Raw genomic sequence first — 12,955 nt, 5'->3', positions numbered from 1 at the left:
AGCCATAGTGCTCAGGTGAGCGATGTGGCCTCTGGGCCTCTTGTTAATTATTTTGTTTATTAGGCCATCTTTAAAAAGTTGTTTGTTTGCCCTCTCCCAACCGACTGGCTAAAAATTGCCCAACTCAAAACTTTTTCTTTGACCTCGGTGAAATAACGATAATTTTTTTTCCTTCTATATTCCTGATTTTTCTAATGTGGTCATCATGTATGTTGAAATTTCTTAGAAAAAAATTTTCCCACCTACCAACCAACCCAATTTTTAGCTCACCTGAGCCAAAGGCTCAAGTGAGCTTTTCTCATCGAAATTTGTCCATTGTCTGTTGTCGTCATCGTCAACTTTTCACAATTTCATCATCTTCTCCAGAACTACTGTGCCTATTTCAACCAAACTTAACACAGAGTATCCTTGGGTAAAGGGGATTCAAGTTTGTTCAAATGAAGGACCATGCCCTCTTCAAAGGAGAGATAATTACAAATAAGTGAAAAAATTAATGGCATCTCTTAAAAATCTTCTTCTCATGAACCACATGGCCAGGAAAGATGAGGCTCATGTGGAATCATCCTCAGGTTGTTCAAATCATGACACCTTGGGTGTGGCCACAATGGATGATCTAAGTTATACATAGGAGCAGAGCTCCAGATAATTTTTAAGCCAAAAGTGTATTTACTCCCTGATTTTCAATCAATGCAGATTTTCATATTCAGCAAAATGATTTGAGAGTATTTCTTTAATATATTAATGTTTTGAAATCTATTGTAATTTTGAGTTTGTTATCGAAATCAAGGTATTTTAAAAGAGGAAAGAAAAAACTACAACAGTTCCTGGATTTATTTAAATAAAATTTTAAAATGCCAACAAGATTTTTGCTAAACCTGAGAAACTCTTTTTTTGACATGGAAGATCATACAGTAGGTAATGTAACCATAGACACATAATTTTTTTTCTCCATTTAAGATGATATCGTAGCAAGTCAAGAGTAAACCGAGAAAAAAAAAATAACGAAAGAAATCAGAAATTGTCAATGAAGCCATCATAAAATCGTTATGTACAATCCTTGTGAAACCTTCATACTAAACTGAGAACAATAGAGACCTCTAGAGAATCTAAGAGAACTCTTTATCATTAAATTCAAATACATATTATGCGTAATGTCTCTCTACAGCAGTTTATTTAATTGGTCTTGAATTTAAGCAGAGCTCGTTTTTTTCGATATGGTTTTAATATGGTCTTCAGTGTTTTTTTTTGTTTTTTTTTTACACATAGTGTACTCTTTGATAACATTGCAGTATAAACTTTTTTCTCCAACTAGGACTCTTTTTTTCTCCAATTAGCCATTGTTTTCTATTGCTTATACGCTTGTTACAATATCGTCTTACATAGACGACACAAGCTTTTGTGTGCTTAAAAGTAACTATGCCTAGTGCGTAGTCTTTCTATATAAAGAAATCGATTTTAATCTAAATCATTGAATTCTTTCTCCCGAACTGGAAATCGTCATCGCCATAACATAGAATAGTCCTAGTTATTGAAACGCTTTTAAATTATTTTACTCGTTTTGAAAAAAATCAAACACTGAGCTAACCTCAATTCATATCATTAGCTAAATCGTACTTGTATTATTCAATCCGCCATACGCAGTATTTTCGTAGTGTAATGCTTATTTACGATTGCCAATGCGTAACTGTATGCCCAGTTTTAATTTTCAATGCGTATTTTGTACAATTCAATGCGTATTTCTGCAAATACGCACCATATCTGGAGCTCTGTAGGAGTATATAGGAAAAATTTTAAAAATCTTTTTTTCTCAAGAACAGCAAAACCATGATTGGTCATATTTATATGGAAGCATCCTCAGGTAGTGTAGATTCTAGGGATGGCAATCGAATACAGAAATGCTAATCCGTTAACCACAAGACGTTCCGACCGATTAACAGGTTAACTGTATCAAAATACGCATTTTCTTGATGTACATACTTTTTTCCTAAGTAGCTCTATTCATATATACAAGAAGACTGATAGAGTCTAGATGTTAAACCATTTTATTTGTCTTGATTCTTGATTAAAAAAAACCCCACATCTTCTTTATTTTATTTAGTTTCAATGTAGACTGAAAAAAAATTAAGAAAACCAATCTCATGACTGAGAAGTCATTGGTATTTTTTTCCAAAGCAGATTTCACATACGTTCATTCAGCATTGTCACCATAATTAAAACTAAATCTGAAATACATCACTTAATTTACAAAGTTTGTGTAATAATGTATTTGATAGATAACTGCAAAAAACAAACATACCAATTCGCAGTTCTTAATGGTGATTTAATTATCATTAAAGAAATACAAGAACAGTCAGGGTAAATACATGGTGTTTTAACAGTAATTAACACAGTAACACTTCAAACACAAAATGACCACTCAATCCGGAGAACCACAATTACATCCAAGTCAACTTGGATATGTGAAAACTCTGAATTATCAACATTTATGCAAAGATTTCTTTTTTTCTTCAAAAAATGAATTTTAACAAAATTTGGTTCAAATTTATATATATTTTATTTTTTCCGACTAACCGATTACAGATTTTCTAACTGATTGCCATCGTTCCAACCGAGTAATCGGTTAACCGATTACAAATTGCCATCCCTAGTAGATTCAGATTTGGTCAAATCATAACCCCCAGGGTGGGGCCACAATTGACATTCAAAGTTTTACAAAGGAATATAGAGGAAAAATCTTTAAAAAATCTTCTTCTCAAGAGCAGCAAAGCCATGATTGGTCATATTTATATGGAAGCATCCTTAGGTGGTGTAGATTCAAGTTTGTTCAAAGGGTGGGGTCAAAATGGACGATCAAAGTTTTACATAGGAATATATAGGTAAAATCTCAAGAATAGCAAAGCATGATTGGTTATTAACTATTCAGAAGTATCCTAAGGTAGTGTAGATTCGTGTTTGATAAAAATCAAGACCCCCTGGGGATAGAGAGGGGCCACAATTAATGATTAAAGTTATGCCTGGGAATTAATACATAGGAAAAATTTTTAAAAATCTTCTCAAGAACAGCAAAGGTATGATTGATCATATAAAGCCATGTTTAGTCATAGTAATATGGAAGCATCCTCAGATAGTGTAGATTCCAATTTGCTCAAATCATGACCCCCGGGAGTAGGGTGGGACCATAATGAAAGTTCAAACTTGTAGGGAAAAAAGTCAAAGTCAAAGAAATATGTAAGCATCTTTAGTTAGTGTAGATTCAATTTTGTTCAAATCGTAACCCCCCTCCCTTTTAGGGGGTAGGTCAGGACAACTTAAGCATTGAAGCTTTTCAATATTGAACTGATTTTTGCTTTTTTCCTAGCCACAGTGCTCAGGTGAGTGATGTGGCCCATGGGCCTCTTGTTCTAGTCAGTAGAGGGCAAACAAACATTATTTTAAAGATGGCCTTCCTAAGTTAATATGTCTCAGATATCTGAAAGCTGTTACATCATTAGGTTTTTTTTACCTTATTTTAGAGATATTTATTGACAAATACCATGCCCTTGTGTGTCTAAGTAGAGTTTAGATTTTCATTGTTTACAGGCCCATTATTCTGCCAATAATAGGGATTTTTTAAGCATAGAGAATAGATAATAGACAAAAAAATATTTATCGTGATTTTTGGACGATAGGTTGATACTTTTTTCTCAGAACCGTTGGGGTCACCCTGTTTACCAAATCGACCTTTGTAAGGCTCAAGTTTATGAAAAATGCCCCAAAATCATAAAATTGACATCAATTTTAAAGCAAATCTGTTTCAATTTCGTAACTTTTTTCAAATGGTAATTTTACCAAGAAAAAAATAATAAACAATAAAGAATTAAAGATATATTTCAATGATCTCTTACAAATTAACTTCTGTTAAATATCTGTCGATGTTCATAATCACCTTGTAAATATTACTTATCAACCTTCAAAGTATATTTAACAGCATGATTCTGCATCCATCTTGTGAAGTTGGAAGTCATTCACTAAAAATAAAATTGCAATCATATTGACATTCAAAATACGGATAGTTTTCACAATCACAATTAGGAAAATTATCATCTTTTTTATGATTTATGTGTAACGATTAATTGAAATAGCTAGTCTACCTAAATATTTTTAGGTCACCTGAGTCACTCAGGTGACCTATTGCTATCTGTTTTCGTCCATCGTCGTGCATCGTGTGTTAACATTTGAACATTTTCAGATTCTTCTCTGAAACCGCTGAACTAATTTCAGCCAAGAACCACGCACGTTAACTCTCAATTCCCACCTACATTTTGCACCCATATAATTCAATATAAATGACAGTTTGGCCAATAAAACTTGATTGAATGCAAAGAAGAGTTCATTATTAATTGATTGATAATTTTCTTTCCCCCCACATTCCTGTTCCTGACTTAACTGTCATTGTTTGTTAACTGATTTTTCAACTAATTTTGTTGTAGTGATTATTTTTACTTGAATTTCCGTGATTTGTTCCATTGTTTTAAAACAAGTGTCAAAAACGTAATTGCTCTTATTTACAACTCTATTCAGAAGGGGGGTTGAAATTTTTTTCCGTTGAAACCAGGCTTTAAAAATCTCTAGATTTTCAAAAATGCATGGAAATGGATAAATCATCCTTAAATTTTTCCGTATGTTTAACTTATGTAGAAATTAGGATAAAATATTGATAAAAGACTCAATTTTACTTGTAATTTCATTTGAAATTGGTAATAGAATGACCAGTTTTGCAGATTTTTGTCTATAAACACATTCCCCCTGTGAAACAACAAAACCTTTGGTAGGAATTTGTGAAATAACAATTCACAAAACCCCAAAAAAGGAAAAATCATTCAAATTTGTTAACTTTTGAAAGAGGTAGGTTCACTTTATGCATAAAATGGCCCTGTAGATATACCAATTTATTGACTAACACCTTATGTTCCATTTTAAACATCAAGATAAAGTAGAGACTTAGTGCTATCATTTTCTATTAAAAATTTTCTCCTTAAAGTCCAGGTCTTGGAAAACAAGCTGTATGGAATTGCAATGTTCTTGAATTTTAAGGAAAACAGGTATATTTAAGTACTTTCAAAGAAGAAAAACAATATGAGCGCACCCTCTGATCTAAAAAATAAAACATGTTTTGTAATCCTCAGAAATGGTTCTATCAGTAAATAATTGCATATTTTAGATCAGAGATTGCGCTCTATATTAAATATCAAAAAATAGCTTTAAAAATTGGCTGTTTTTGTAGAATTGTTCAGGATATGAGGAAAATGACGCATTTCATGACGTCATAATGCATTGACTAGCCAGAAAATTACATAATTTTTGGTAGATTCGCAATCGCCAAATGTCTAAATGAAATTTAATGCATTGTCAACTAAAACTTAGCAGTTTCAGTTTTTCAGAAATTCACAGGGCCAAAAAAGGCTCGAATTGAACCTTGTTCTTTGACTTGGAGGTAGGCGGCAGAACAATACTATCGTTTGCAGTTCTTTTAGCATATGGCATCTTTGTGTGAAGGGAAACAAAATTTGTGAATTTCATGGTCCCTGCCCCCCTGGGGCCTGAGGGTTGGGGCTAAAACCATCAAAATTAATGCAATCTTTAAAAATCTTCTTCTTTACTCCTGGACATCAAGCAGTCAAACTGTTGGCATGATTGTAATAAGCATTGAGCCCTCTACCAAAATTTTGAAATTCATGGCCCCAGGGTAAGGGGTTCTGGTGCTAGGGCGGGGCTATATAGATCCTATTATTGAAGGTAAATTATTTCTTTGAAAATCTTCTCTGCCCCTGGGTATTACTAAACAAATTAAGTACATTGTTATGATAAGCAAGGATGCTTCTTACAAAATTGTGGATTTCATGGCTCCAGGATCAAAGGTTCTGGTGAAAAGGGGGGGGGGGCTCTATTAATTATATTATGAAAAAGCAATATTTCTTTGAAAATATTCTTTTCTGCTTCTAGTTAAAAAGCAAAGAAGCTATGTATATAGTTATGACGAGCAAAAGTGCTTCTTCCAGAGTAGTGAATTGCATGACCCCTGGGTCAGATGTGCTGGTGTAAGGATGAGGCTCTTGATAATATAATGAAAATGCATTGATTCTATTAAATAATCCTCTCTTAGTGTTAAGCAGATAATCAAAGTGATTATTTATGATGAGCAAACTTCTGGTCCCAGGGTCAGAGGATCTGATATTTCTCATTCAGGAGGTGGGGGTGTGGGGGGGGGGGGGGGGGAGGGGCTCTCTTGAAAAATATAGTGAATCTGTAGTAAAAATGCATTACCCTAAATCTGGGAATTTTTGCTGTAGATAAATTTTTAGCAAATTTGCGCGTGCATTGCATTCGCAAAAATATATTTCTTAAAAATAAATCAACAACAAAAAAATGAAAAACAAAAAATTTTGCTATTTTTTAACAAGATGAACAGGTGTTAGTATCCAGTGGTCATTTTCAGAAATCTATTTATACTACAAGCTAATTACCCATGACAATCCATGCGTAAGACTGCCTTCACTACAATCAACATCGTCCGATGGTCTGACAGACATTTAAATTATTTCTCTAAGAAAGAGAGGCCAGTTGTTTTATCTAAGAACAGATGTTTTTATATGAAGGTTAGTTAAAGCTGACGTTTTATATATATTTTTTGTACATGCGTGATTTATTAAAATGTTATGAAAACTTTAAATAGATTAGATGTTTTATCTCTTAAATTCTAATATTTATCTTATTATCGAACATTGGCATTGTTTTGTATTGTATGTACATGTGTAATTTATTGTAAGTACATGCATAATTTATAATCCGATTATTTAATGTTGGCATCATTTAATATTTTATGTACATGCATAATTTATTGTATTTACTACATGCTTAACTTATAAACTGCTAGGGTTGGATACCGTTAAGGATGAAACGGTACGATACCATACCGGTATTTTTGAAACGATACGGTATTTTTAACGATACGGTACCATGCATTGATGAATGAGAATGAGGGTTCATTTTATAACAAATGTGCTTTCACCATTCACTAACCTTTCAATGATATAATCTAAAATGAGCTTATAAACTTTGTTCCATGCTTTTAAGATATAAAAATAGATATTCCTTATATTCAAATTACAAACATTTCATTTCAACTTTTCAATAAATAAATGATCAACAAAACAAATCAATTGAATCCCAAACAAATTAATTTGCCAAATCGGCTGACTGCTTCACCCGGTTGTCAGGGCCCCTGTTGTTTGGTCGCACTAAATGACAAAACATTAGATAATGGATAGATCACATTTTTTGCAACATTTTGCCTTTTTAATTTACATTTATTATCAGTTTTATCTGTAAAATTAAAATAAGATTCATGTGAACGTATTTTGATTTTTAAAAAAAAATATATACGTATTGATTTACCTCGAATATCGGCAGTCGAAAGTAAGTATCTTTCTAAGAATCCATTTCGTTACATGTAATTAGCCTACCCTTTCAAAGAGCGGAGAATTCGATTTTAGCAAGTTTGGAATGTTTATTTTTTAAATCAAATTGAATGAACTAAAATGTTTTAAAGATTAAGAAGTATCGTTATTAGTACCGGTATTAAATGAAATGGTATTTTACCGGTATTTTTGAAGTACCGAGTACCGGTATCCAACCCTATAAACTGCTATGAAAATTTTAAGTGCTTTTTAATTTTAGCACCAATGTCAATTCGCAAATTTTGAAACGTAAAAATTAATCAACAGCTTTTTGAACCAGATTAGCAAAAATAAATCGACGTAAAAATTTCGAGATTTACGGTATTTCTTTAAAAATCTTCTCTGCACCTGGGCATATCAGAGGCAAAAAGAGTTAATGTTTTAATAAGAAAGGGTATTTTTACCAGATTTTTGAACATCCAGACCATTTGGACAAGTGTTCTGGTCCTGGCCAGGGCTCTATTAATTTGTATTCTACTGAGAGGAGTTATTCCCCTTTGCCATTTAGTTTTGATAATTAATCAGTGTAAATAATGTATTTGAAAGGTTAATAGAATAAGAAAATTATGCAAGAATTTTTACCGTATAATAGAAAAAGTACTTTCATAGTTTTAATGATCAGTTAGACTTGTAAGTAATAGATAAATAAAAATTTATTTTGAAATGTGTAGTAAAAATCTTTAAAAATCTTCTCAAGAACCACTGGGCCAGAAGAGCTGAAACTTATGTGGACACATCCTGAGGTAGTGTAGATTCTAAATTGTTCAAATCATGACCCCCGGGGTAGGGCGGGGCCACAAAAGGAGTCCAGTTTTACATTGAAATATGTAGTAAAAATCTTTAAAAATCTTCTTCTCAAGAACCACTGGGCCAGAAAAGCTGAAACTAATGTGGAAGCATTCTGGGGTAGTGTTGATTTTAAATTGTTCAAATCATGACCCCCGGGGGTAGGGCGGGGCCACAATAGGGAATCCAAGTTTTACGTTGAAATATGCAGAAAAGATCTTTAAAAATCTTCTTCTCAAGAACCATTGGGCCAGAAAGGCTGAAACTTATGTGGAAGCATCCTGGGGTACCTAGTGTAGATTCTAATTATTCAAATCATGACCCCTGGGGGTATGGCAGGGCCACAATAATCACTAGGGGGGGGAAGTCACATGAAAAACAGCAAGGCCAAAGTTACTCAGGTGAGCGCTGTGGCCCATGGGCCTCTTGTTTCATTATGTTAATGCCAATATGAATAGATTTTATTGTTTTCATATTCTTTTAAATAACTACAGAAGATTCTTGTTTTAAAAAATTAAATATTTATAGTTTAATTAACAAATTGTCAAGTACACATATACATGGTATACGGCACACACCAAAAAAAATGAGGTGCAGATACCAATAAATTGCATATGCATGACTTCTCATTGGCCTTTCCCCAGATACCTTTTAGTTTTACCAACAAATCCTTCTGTTTTGTGTAAAATATCACAGATTTCCACCTTCCTCAAAAATTCGATCATTCTTGAGACTTGACATGATCGACATTAAAATATGTCATATTTGCAAAATCTATAAAATATTCTACTGAAAAGCCTAGGCCTGAACAGTTTTAAGATTTAACATTTCCTTAGCACTATTATTCTCTAGAGTCTGCTGAAGATGTTTTATTATTTTTTTTATGCATAATCACATACAGCTGGAGATCGTTAAAACTTGACCACAGGTGTCATTTTCCTCGTCTATTTTTACTTAGTTAAAATCTCTTTGAAAACTTGCTCATGCCAGTGATGGTATCTAGATCTGTTTATGCTATTTTTTTCTTCTCTGCCTTCTCTATCTGACAAATTATCTTTTTCTTACATATTTAAACTACTTTTATCAGTTTATTGCCGACTTTTCTCCATTCTTCACATGGCTCTTTTGCTATAAATAGCGGCACACGACTTTTAATACAGACGGGAGATAACTCTTAAACTTTGACCCAAATTCTTGTGGAATAAAAAATACACACCCAAAAATCAAAATAAAAAACACCGAGGCGGGACACTTTGAGAGGGGCGGGCGGGGATGAGAATCTAAAGATTAATTTTATCTGGCCTAATGAATCCTAGACAAATTATTTTGTTGATCCTGATCACCGTATTTTTCTTGCTTTTGGGCAACAAAGCTTCACCTTTCAGTTCATTTTATACTCTATGGATCCTCTAAATTGTTGTATTATACTCAGGTGACCATTAAGGCCCTTGGGTCTCTTGTTTTCATTGTCTTGTGATTTTTAGGTCACCTGAGTCACTCAGGTGACTTTTGTCTGTCATTGTGCGTCATGTGTTAACATTTGAACATTTTCAGATTCTTCTCTGAAACCACTGAACCAATTTCAGCCAATTTTAGCATATGGCACTGATGTGTGAAGGGGAACAAAATTTGTGAATTTCTTGGCATGATTGTAATAAACATTGAGCCCTCTACCAAAATTGTGAAATTCATTGCCCCAGGGTCAGGGGTTCTTGTGCTAGGGCGGGGCTATATAGATCATATAGTGAAAGTGCATTATTTCTTTGAAAATTTTCTGTACTCCTGGGTATTAAATACATAGTTATGATAAGCAAGGATGACTCTACCAAAATTGTGAAATTCATGGCCCCAGGGGCAGGGGTTCTGGTGCTTAGGCAGGGCTATATAGAACATAGTGAAAGTGCATTTTTTCTTTTAAAATCTTCTTTCCTACTCCTGGGTATTACTGAAACAAATTGAATACATAGTTATGATAAGCAAGGATGCCTCTTTCAAAATTGTGAATTTCATGGCCCCTGGATCAGGGGTTCTGGCATTAGGGCAGGGCTTTATTGATTATATGGTGAAATGCATTAATTTTTTTAAAATCATCTTCTCTGCTCCTGGGTATTATTTAAACAAACTAAGTACATTGTTGGGGGGGGGGGGGGGGCTCTATTGATAATATAGTTAATATAGTGAAAATGTTTGAATTCTTTGAAAATCTTCAACTAATTGCATAGTTATGATGATGAGGGTACCTCTTCCAAATTTGTAAATTTCATGACCCTGGGTCATGGGTTCTAGTTTTAGGGTACTACTATGTTAAATCTATAGTGAAAATGCATTATTTCTTTGAAAATCTTCCATGCTCCTGGGCATATTGGAGGCAAAGAGAGTAAAAGTTTTAATAAGCAAGAGTATTTTTACCAGAATTTTGAATATCTAGACCATTTAGTCAAGTGTTCTGGTCCTGGCCATGGCTCTATTAGTTTGTATTCTACTGAGTGAAGTTATTCCCCTTTGCCATTCACCTTTGATAATTAATCACTGTAGATAATGTATTTGAAAGGTTAATAGAATAAGAGAATTATGCAAGAACATTAATTGTATAATACAAAAAGTACTTTCAGAGTTTTAATGACCAGGTAGACTTGGAAATAATAGATGAATAAAAATGAAACAAAAATTACTTGTCTTTTTAAATGTTCTTCAAAGGTCAAGTGAGGCCAGTGTGAGAGGTAATAATATGGGGCTAAAAAATAGATATTTTATTAAAAGTCTGCATGTTTACAGTGATAAATGGGGGAAAGATAGATTAGATACTAGACCGATCTTAATTGTACTATTTTTCTTCCTTTTGGGCAACAAGGCTTCATTTATCAGTTTATGGATCCTCTAAATTGTTGTACTCAGATGACCGTTAAGGCCCTTGGGCCTCTTGTTTTTTTTTTTTTGTTGCAAGACAACCGTATATTGGGTGGAGCATTCATGTCCAGTGGACCATTTGATTTATATTTGATTTATATTTGTCTGAGCCATTGATAATATAGGATTATTGAACTGAATATTGGCACGAGCTGGCTTTACAATATTGCACGAGCCTCAGAGTTCATTGTCACGTACTGTATAGTCAGTGAGTGCCAAAAATAGACACATCTTACCTAGCTGCCACTACCTTTCATAAATATTTCTGTTGAGAGGGTGACCAGACAACATTTTTTGTTTTAAAATGGGATGTTTGATATTGAAGGTTCACATTCAGAATATTTCAGAGCATACTCGTATATGTCATGCATACTCAGTGTTCAATAAAAAGATATTGAACACCTAAATTCTGTTGACTTGAAGTAGTTTTTTTTAATATAGACTATTTATAAGCTATATAATAATGATTATTTTTGATACTCATTGTCATTTCAGGCAATTTGCACTTCACAAATATAGCCAAAGAAGATGGGGGAAAGATGTACTCCTGTTTTGCTTCTCTAAGTTTCATTGGATTCTATAGTAAAGGACCATTTACAAGCTTAACTGTAAAAGGTATATAATAAACATAAGTGTTTGTATCAAATAAAGTAGAATATATGTATTTTTAATGGTAGGGTTTGCTTTAGTACTGGATATATATGTGTGTGTGTGTGTGTGTTACGGTAAATATGTGTAATCAGGAATTTTATGTATTTCCTGAATTTTAGGAAATACCTGAAATTCCTATTTTGCTTAGGAAATACATGTATTTACTGATTTCAGTTAGGAAATACATGTATATACTGAATTTTACAATATTCTTTACACATATTTACTGACTGTGTTTCTGGTGAGATAGTTTTAAGTTTGAATCATAAAATATGAACAGATTCACAGTTAATTCACCGTTTACCTAACCAACTGAAAGCCAGTGAGTAGAGTTCAATATCTTGTTTTATATACAGTGATCTTTATTTGATTTACTTTCCATGCATTTAAAATGGTTGATGATAAAAAGAAGCTTTTCATTGAGAAGCTCTTTAGTTGGTATCAAAATTATATTTCTGTCAAACTTTGCACAGAAATATTAAGGAGGAATGTTACAACCATTTTTTATTTGATAAATGTTCAAAGTGACAGTACGGCGCGTCTCATCAAAAAACTGACTTGATAAAATTTTCGAACGATTTGGAATTTTTTTACGGCTCATAAATGTATAAACTTTCAGAAAATTACAACTTTCACCATTAAATAATTTTGATTATTTCATTAAAATTAATAGTTATTTATGGGACATTAATATAAACATCGCAACGTGTTCAGGGTTCCACATTCCATGCTATGCACGCATGCGTAGTTTTCATAAACAAAACGGCATGGTAAGAGAGGGAAGCCGGGTAAGCCTGCTACATTGACAAAGTCGACCAAAAAGAAAAAGAAACTGAGAATACAGCTTGAAAAAGCAACTTTTCCTTACTAAAATTTAGTTTGGGGATTAATATAATCATTGGTTAAGGAAGAAACGGGACCTTGGCGACACTCATGCAGGGCTCGCCAAGGTTCTACTTGACAGGTTTGTTGATACTTGTTATCATTAGTCATTTTTCCATCACTTTCAAAGAAAAAAAAGTAGTGTAAACTCAACATAAAAATACACCTATGACTTATAAACATTGTTGTCATTTGAAGTGTTAATTGTTTTAACTGTGCAGAAAAATATTTTG

At 33.1% G+C, this 12,955-nt stretch overlaps 1 protein-coding gene across 2 annotated transcripts in view; it reads left to right on the top strand.

Moving 5' to 3' along the window:
* LOC133195808 (neuroglian-like) overlaps positions 1-12,955 on the top strand; it is a 594,903-nt gene that overhangs the window by 125,549 nt on the left and 456,399 nt on the right. For both annotated transcript variants that reach the window (XM_061331757.1, XM_061331758.1), the window contains exon 6: positions 11,685-11,804. In XM_061331757.1, the coding sequence (XP_061187741.1) occupies positions 11,685-11,804 (120 nt within the window). The remainder of the gene's footprint in view (positions 1-11,684; positions 11,805-12,955) is intronic.

This window comes from Saccostrea echinata, unplaced genomic scaffold (assembly GCF_033153115.1).
Source record: "Saccostrea echinata isolate AGI-Se365-2 ecotype Australia unplaced genomic scaffold, CSIRO_AGI_Sech_v1 ptg000029l, whole genome shotgun sequence".
Lineage (NCBI taxonomy): Eukaryota > Metazoa > Mollusca > Bivalvia > Ostreida > Ostreidae > Saccostrea > Saccostrea echinata.
Note: the sequence above shows the minus strand (reverse complement) of the source record. Positions and strands in the feature narration are given on the sequence as shown.